The sequence below is a fragment of the Chiloscyllium plagiosum genome, chromosome 19, assembly GCF_004010195.1.
Source record: "Chiloscyllium plagiosum isolate BGI_BamShark_2017 chromosome 19, ASM401019v2, whole genome shotgun sequence".
Lineage (NCBI taxonomy): Eukaryota > Metazoa > Chordata > Chondrichthyes > Orectolobiformes > Hemiscylliidae > Chiloscyllium > Chiloscyllium plagiosum.
The window spans coordinates 67,256,257-67,264,777 of NC_057728.1; the positions used below are offsets into that span (position 1 = coordinate 67,256,257).

General features: G+C 41.5%; 1 protein-coding gene across 1 annotated transcript in view; it reads left to right on the plus strand.

The window, feature by feature from the left end:
- Positions 1-7,737, plus strand: part of zdhhc17 (zinc finger DHHC-type palmitoyltransferase 17) — a 128,338-nt gene extending 120,601 nt beyond the window's left edge. Inside the window, exons 15-18 of the mRNA XM_043708813.1 lie at positions 1,379-1,462; positions 1,547-1,704; positions 4,571-4,665; positions 5,239-7,737. Of these exons, the coding sequence (XP_043564748.1) occupies positions 1,379-1,462; positions 1,547-1,704; positions 4,571-4,665; positions 5,239-5,377 (476 nt within the window). The 3' untranslated portion in view covers positions 5,378-7,737. The remainder of the gene's footprint in view (positions 1-1,378; positions 1,463-1,546; positions 1,705-4,570; positions 4,666-5,238) is intronic.
- The last annotated feature ends 784 nt before the right edge of the window (positions 7,738-8,521 follow it).

The window sequence follows — 8,521 nt, forward strand, 5'->3', positions numbered from 1 at the left end:
GGTTTGTGCACTTTAGGTAGTCCATAGAATCTGGGGGTGTTGTTGCTTTCAGGTTTCATTCTTTGTAGGTCAGACCTGGTTATCTGGCCTTTTTTTTGTAGGTTCCTCAGTGTGTTGTTTATCCTATTGGTGAGCTGTGCGGGGGGGTCAAACTCCCTCTTTTGGTAGGTGTTGGTATCTGCAAGTAGTTGTGCTTTTTGGATGTGTTGTGCTTTGTCCAGGATGACCGTCATTCTGCCTTTGTCTACTGGTAGTATGATTATGTTCTCATTGTTTCTTAGTGCTTTTAGTGCTTCCCTCTCCTTGGTGTTGAGGTTATGTGTTTGTCTTTTCTTTGTTATCAGGGGTACGATACTTTGTCTCACTGTTTGTTGTGTCTCTTCTGTCTGTCCGTTGTTCCTGAGTGTGCATTCTAGTGCTGCTAGGAAGTCTGCTGTCTTGGCGTCCCTGTAGTTGTAGTTGAGTCCCTTGGCCAGTATTGTTCCTTCCGTGTCTGTGAGCTGTCTGTGGGAGAGGTTTCTAACCCAGGTGTGTGTTGTGGTGTTCTCTCTGTTGTGTGTTAGTTTGGCTATTTTTTCTTTTAGTGCCGTTTTTTTGCGGTATGTGATCCTGTTCTGTCCTGTGGTGACGGCCTGTTCTATGGTCCGGGTCCATTCCTGATTGGTGGAATATACCGGCCACTGCAGCGGACAGCTGGAACTGACAACCGGAAGCGGCAGAGACAAACCACTATAAATGCCGGAGGAAAGATCACAGAAGCGCTTCACAGGAGGCTCCCAAGCACTGAGAATGTCACCTCGACAGGGGACGAAACGTCTGCAACACAAATTCCCAGCTCGGCCAACAGAACCACAACAAAAGATGAAACTTCAGAACCAAAATTGACAATTTGTGAACTTAAATTCAGATAGTTAGATATTAATCTTGGATAACAAACAACTTTCATGAATCTAGCAGAATACTGTGAAAGCCCAACTTGTTCGCTTATTCTTTAAGTAAGAAAATCTGATGTCCTTAACTGGTCTGGCCCATGTGTGACTCCAGACTCTCAGCATCTTAACTGCCCTTTGAAATAGTGAAGTAAACCTGTTTGGTGTTTTAAACTGCTGCAGAATGTAACTTAAACACTGTGGCAACAATACTAAAGCTATTCAAGAAAATAGTCCATTAGCATATTCTCAAAGACAGCTCAGGGTAGAGAATACACATCAGCCTTACTGGCAATGACCACATTTGTGAATAATGATGCTACTTTTTTGATTTTTCTATTTTTAATAATGGCAGTGTTTTAATTTTTATCATTTGCTTAATGAAACAGCAATTCCTAAAGATTGTCTTTTGGCTGGATTTACAAGTGAATGTTTTCTGTCTATTCCAGGAGCAGGGAACCACAGATATTTCATTGGATACCTGTTCTTCTTATTAGGCATGATCATTTGGATGATTTATGGCTGTTTTTTATGTAAGTAAAACATACTAACTCGAATGTGTGTTGCTTCCTGTCATTTTTATAAGATTCTTGTAGTTAGTTATCTTTTTCTTTTAGATTGGAGCATCCACTGTGAGACTAACTATCCAAAAGATGGATTCTGGACTTACATCACGGAAATTGCAAGCTGCTCTCCGTGGGTTTTCTGGATGTTTCTGAACAGTCTCTTCCACTTCTTGTGGGTTGCTGTGTTACTCATGTGTCAGATGTACCAGGTAAGCAGGAAAGTCTGTTTTTTGTTCCTTTCCCAAATTTCAGATAATTTAAGATTACAGCCATTGAACTTTGCCACTTTCTGACTTTTGGGCATTGTTTCCAATAGCTCTGTTAACTCTTCAGTGTTCTCCCTGCCACTGATATTCTTCCCACATCTGCACAAGGCAATTCTCAACAAGGCAAACATAGACTGTTCGGTCCCCATCACTGGGTTAAAATCCTGGCACTCTAATCTTCCGGAGCACTCACCACACAAGCTGCCACGGTTCAAGAAAGCAAGTTCTAAACACCTTCTGAAGAGGCAACTGGAAATGTGGAATAACTGACATTGATGCCTATATCCCATTAGTGAATTTTTAAGAATTGTGAGGTTTAGTAACATGAATAATTTTGTGCTAGCTCCCAGATAAGGGCAGCACAGCAGCTCCGTGGTTAGCACCGCTGCCTCACAGCACCAGGGAGCTGGGTTCGATTCCACCTTCAGGTGACTGTCTGTATGGAGTTTGCACGTTCTCTCCGTGTCTTGTGTAGGTTTCCTCCGGATGCTTCAGTTTCCTCCCAAAGATGTGCAGGCCAGGTGGGTTAGCCATGGTAAATGTGAGGTTATGAGTGTCGGGTAGGGGGCTGGGTTTGGTTGGGAGCCTCTTTGAGGGTCGGTGCAGGTTGAGTGGGCCAAATGCTCTCTTTTTGCGTTCTAGAGATTCTGGAATTCCAAGTCTCTAAGACCTTACAAAACAAAACCAAAAGAACCGCGGATGCTGTTAGTCAGAAACAAAAACAGTAATTGCAGCAAAAGCTTAGCAGATCTGGCAGCATTTGTGAAGAAACATCAGAGTTAATGTTTTGGGTACAGTGACCCTTCCTCAAAACTGATGGCAAAAATGTCAGTTAATATGCGGAACATAGGGTAGTGGGAGGAGGTAAGGAGGAAATGATAGGTGAGGATAGACCCCAAAGAGAGAGAAGGCAGTTGGACAGACAAAGGAGTGGCTAACTGTTAATGTAGACTGTTCGTGGCTAACAATGGGTAATGTGTGATGGCAGACTCTGTAATAACAAGATCTGGTTTATGGGGTTGGGGGCTAGGGATGGGTAGTTCTGACCATAAAGTTATTGAACTTGATATTAAGTCTGGAGGGGTCACCAAGTGGAAAATGATGTGCTGTTCATTATTATTGTGCTGAGCTTCTCTGGAACACTGCAGCAAGCCTGAGACAGAGATGTTGGCCAGGGAACAGGGTGGGGTGTTAAAGTGGTAGGCAACTGGAAGTTCAGGGTCTTTTTTGCAGGCAGAACGTAGCTGTACCCGTACACATTCTGTTTCTGACAAAAATAATGATGGGTCACTCCTTCATGGATATAAAGCATTCTTTTTATAAAGTCAAAGTTTCCTCAAGACTCACATTTAAAATCTTGTCTAGGCAAGGTTTTATCATGCCAAATTCAATTGCGGTAACATTATTCAGTACATTGCAAGAAACTCCCTTCAGCTGTTGAGAACCACAACTCTAAATCCAAATGAATTACTCCAAAACAGGTTGATTGGAATTATGAACAGGAATAGTGCATTTGGCCCATTAAGCCTCCTACACTATTCAATAAGATAATCGCTGATCTGGTTTTGGTCTCGGCTACACTTTCCTGTCTGTGTGCCATAATCTTTGACTCCCTTGTCTGTCAAAAATCTATCTATCCTTTGCCATGTCTTACTGTTAAAAGCTCTGTGTAAATGTAACTTGTTACATTATTTAAAATGTAAGGGCTGAGAAAGCTGCATTTGCTGATTCCAGTGCATGCTATGCACAGTTTTAAACCATGTGCACATACAAACGATTTCAAGGAGCTCACTACCTGGGAGGAGAGTGTGGCACCTAGACCTGGTAGAGAACCAGGAGAATGGGGGCAAATGCAGGAGGAGGGGGAACAGCACGTCTCTGATCCTGAGCTCTTCCTGACATCCTGCCTCTTCACCCGCCCTCCACCATCCCCGCCCCTCCTGGGCCTTCTTTACTCTGGGGGATTCCCAATCTGACTGTCCTGCATTACCACAGAACTCATATGACCAGAATTAGGATAGGGTCATGGCTGACCTGACACTCCTCATCCTACTTTCCTGCATTTTCCCCATAACTCTCGATTTCCCGAATGACCAAGAATCTATCTCTCTTGGCCTTAACTATAAACAAGATCTCTGCCCCCACAGTTCTCTGCGGCAAAGATTTCCAAAGACTGATTTCTTTGAGAGAAGAAATTCTTCCTCATCTCAGTTTTAAATTGGTGCTGCTTCACTCTGAGACTCTGTTCTTAGATTCTCCCATGAGAAGAAATTCCCTCTCAGCATTTACCTTGTCAAGCCCGTTAAGAATCCTGTATATTTCAATGAAATCACCTTTCATTCTTCTAAACTCCATTGAGTAGAGTCCTAACCTGTTTAGCTTTTGCTCATGAGCCAATCCCAGTGTACCAGAAAACATCCCAGTGAACCTACCCTGACCTGCCTGCAAGGAAATGGTATCTTTCCTGAAATAAGGGAACCAAAACTCCAGATGTGCTCTCACCTGAACCTTGTGACCGTTGCAATTAGCCTTCCCTACTCTTACACCATTTTATAGCATGTGCACTTCCCTAGGCAGTGCTGCATTTGCCTTTGAGATCATGCAGAAATGGTATGTGGTGATGTATTTTAACTCTAACTGTCTGCACATGCATTCCCAAATTAGTGCTCAAGTGTAGTTAACAGGTGCCAGCAAACACTGCCACCTGAGAACAGTTCCTAATACACAAAACATGCAGGCATTTTAGTTAAACTCGAGAGCAGTCACCTCTTTTTTTTGTAATGTTAATTGATTTATTTTTGATTTGAAGATTGCTTGCCTTGGAATAACTACAAATGAAAGGATGAATGCAAGACGCTACAAGCACTTTAAAGTTACAACAACCACTATTGAAAGTCCCTTCAAGTGAGTAACTGTGTGAATACTAACACTGCATTTCGGATGTATTGAACTGAGATTCCAATAGCTATTCAGTGAATAAAGTAGTCAGTTACAGGTCTTACTTTTAGTTTGTGCACCTTTTCAAATCGATGTTTTAAATAATTTCCCACTCTTGTTCCTGGGAGATAATCACACTTAAAGGCTGAACAGTCTGGGAATCGAGAAAAAAAGAAAAATGCACTCCTTTAAGTTATGGAAGAGTTAATGGGGAAGACATTTCCACTTGTGGAAGTACTTAAAAGTTCGGGACCATCAATAAAAGACAGTCACTAATAAATCACTTGGAAATTCAGGAGAAGCCTCTTTATTCAAAGAATGTGAAGTTTGCTCCCACAGGGAGTGGTTCAGGTAAATCATGTCAGTACGTTTAAGAGGAAACTGGATAAATACTTGAAAGTGAAAGAAACAAAGAGAGATGCTAGTGGGCTGAGATGAAGAGGGGAAGGAGGAGGCTTGTGAACAAATCTGTCATAAATCATAGTAACTTGAATGCATTCAGATGATTGACTTTTTTTTCCTGTTTCTTTGCTCCATCAGCCATGGTTGCATTAGGAATATCATAGACTTCTTTGAATTTAGATGTTTTGGCCTCTTTCGCCCTGTGATGGTGGACTGGACACATCAGTATACAATAGACTATGACCAGACATCAGGGAGCGGTTATCAGCTGGTGTAGTGGGTCCCATACCCATAGGCTGGATCAATTCACCATCACCCTTCGAACTGGTGCCTGACACATTTCCTTCATTTCCTTCTCTGAAATCAACAAAACAATATGTTGCTGAGTGGGAGGTGACAACCTGTGGTCCTTACATCATGATCCGTCACATCCAAATATTAAACAGGGACAGTTTTGCTGCCTGTTTCTTCTCCCTGTTGGGATCAAACTGTGGTAGAAGTGGATGGCTGAAAGGGACTCCTTATTCAAAAGAAATACAGACTGCTTTTCACAGGAATTCGCTTTTAACATAACATTGTGTGCTCTGGTTGCAATGTCAGAGGAGCAATCAAGTATGAATTCTGGAACCCCAATTCTGTTCCATTTGCTCAAGAAGCTGAATTCAAAATTTGTCGTATTCATCAGGAACGTGTAGAAACGCATCTGTGTGATTGTGCTGCTTGTTATGCATTCAATACTATTTACATGGTACTTTCAGTTGCACTGCAAAATGCCAGAAATCGATTAGTCAAGGTTATGTGCGGAGGTAACATCTAAAATCTGTGTGTATCAGCTGTTCACTTAACAAAATACTTTCTATCTTTTAATCATGATTTTAAGGAATGCGTCACTGTCCATTTGGCATTTCTGGACAACTAGATGTTAATAATCATTGACAAGAAAGTCATGAGCATGCAGCTCAGTGCTGTCAGTCTCACTCTCGTGGTCTTTAATTAGTTGAGTTTGCTCAATTCTAAAGCAGGCTGCTCAGCAATGAGTGTCAGAAATGTCTGTTTTGATGGGGTTTGAGACTGAGGGCAAGAGGAAAAATTTGCATCATCCATCTCTCCACTTGGAAAGCATCTTCTGCAGGGTGGTCATGGAATCTGCTGTGCCAGCCATGGAGCGAGATAGATTTTTTTATCAGCCTTGCTGCCTGAACAGTTCAGGATGATTGGCTCAGGCAGAGAAGGCGACTGGAGTGAAAAACCACATCGTGGAGAAGAATTGCAATGCATTTTTATAACTTTTTGCATTTAGTCACAATTGTCCATCCACTGCTTTCTGCATACTCATGTTTATACAGACAGTTGAAAGTTTAGTCAAGTAACAAGCTCAAGAAACCTGTGCAAAATGCAAATTAAATTAGCTCCTGGAGCCAGTGTAAAGATCGGTTGTATCTGTATATAAATTATTTATCAACTAGTTTTATCGTGTGTAATTTTGTCAGTGTTAGTTTGGAGCTATGAGCTTAACTTTCAACTCCATGAGAAAAAAAAATGAAGTGTAGGAATGTAGTTCATTTGCTTCTGGTGGTGCTGCTGCTGCTGTTCAGAACTAATCAACCATTGAATTCACTGCATGTCGGATGCTTTGCAAAAATAACGAAAAGGAAATGGCAGCTCCCTCGATTGTAGGACATAAAACATTGCAACAGTTAACAATTAAGTGTTATTTCACCATCTTCCCCTTTGTGGGAAGATCAGTCAATTTGTAAATAGTCAGTGTCCTGTGTTTGCAAAGTCCAAGAACTTTCAGTAGCTGTTTATTTCGTAGTGGAGCCCACACATAGTTTGTAAGCAATGTACCAGATATCAAGACTTGCAGTATTGTAATATTAGTCAACTTGAATGTTTATCAGGTTTTTTAAAAAAGCGAGACTACTTTCTCTTTGTCATTAATTGGAGCATATTGCAGGTTTGTCTTCACATGGAATATAATATGGCATTGTCTAAGCTCTTTGAGAAACAGGACTGCAACGTGTGGGAGTCCATCTGACACTCTGTTTGACTAGCTGCAATGAGAATGAGGACCAAGCAAGGATTAAAAATAGTCCAGGATGAGTTGCTACTGATTTCAATTCTGCCAGCTCCAGAGAAGAGTTTCACCCCCTTCTAAAGTTTAAAACACTGGCATTTATCTGAATTATTTTTTCTTTGTACTTTGACTTTTGAATAACCTGTTATATTCACCCTCACTCTAAATTCTACAGTCCCTACTCAGGCCAGTTTTTTTTTTAGTTGTGTGTGTATTGGAGTTTCGTACTCGCAATTAGTAAGAGTTTTACATTTCAGTAATACTTGGGCGACACTATATCCTGCAAATTGTGAATGTTGTTTTGTTTTTGTATGACATTATTTATAACTGTGCCAAGTGTTTTGTTTTGCTAAAATCCAGACCCTTTATGTACAATGTGGAGGACAAAATATATGACTGTAAAATTAAAGTTGGCTGTTCTTTCAATGGTGGGATTGGGTTGTCAAAATTTTGTCAATTATTGAACTAATAAATCAACTGCATCCAGTCGTTCATTGCTATCAAATATGACCTGCTACTGCAAGGTGTTTTTTTGTGTGATTGCAGTCTGTTGCTGTTTATATCCATTGTCAATCCTTTTTATTCAGCTACTCCTTTGTAAATGGCCTCTAATTACTGAACCTCGTCAAGAATTATTTTGCAGATTTTTAACTTATTTTTGCATGATTTCAACATTTATCTGTCACTTTGGTTGTAACTTCTGTCTCACTTTCACACAAGCAACTGGAGCATGAAAGGTCTCGTACGTGGCAAGTACAAGGACTCCATCGGACCCAGTGACCACTCGGGCTAAAGGGCCATAAACCAACCTCTGCTACCTCCCTTAATCACAACTACCCAACTGGAGCTAGTTAGTAAGTTTGCAGATGATGCCAAATTGAGGATGTAGTGGAAGGTTACCTCATATTACAACGGGATTCGATTTAATTTACTTAGTGTGGAAACAGACCCTTTGGCCCAACAAGTCCACACCGACCCGCCGGAGCGCAACCCACCCAGACCCATTCCCCTACATTTCCCCCTTCACCTAACACTACGGGCAATTTAGCATGGCCAATTCACCTAACCTGCACATTTTTGGACTGTGGGAGGAAACCCACGCAGACACACGGAGAATGTGCAAACTCCACACAATCAGTCGTCTGAGGCGGGAATTGAACCCGGGTCTCTGGCGCTGTGAGGCAGCAGTGCTAACCACCGTGCCGCCCTTGATCAGATGGGCCAATGGGCTGAGGAGTGGCAAATGGAGTTTAATATAGATAAATGTGAGGTGCTGAATTTTGGAAAAGTTAATCTGAGCAGGACGTATACACTTAATGGTAAGATCCTAAGGAGTTACTGAAC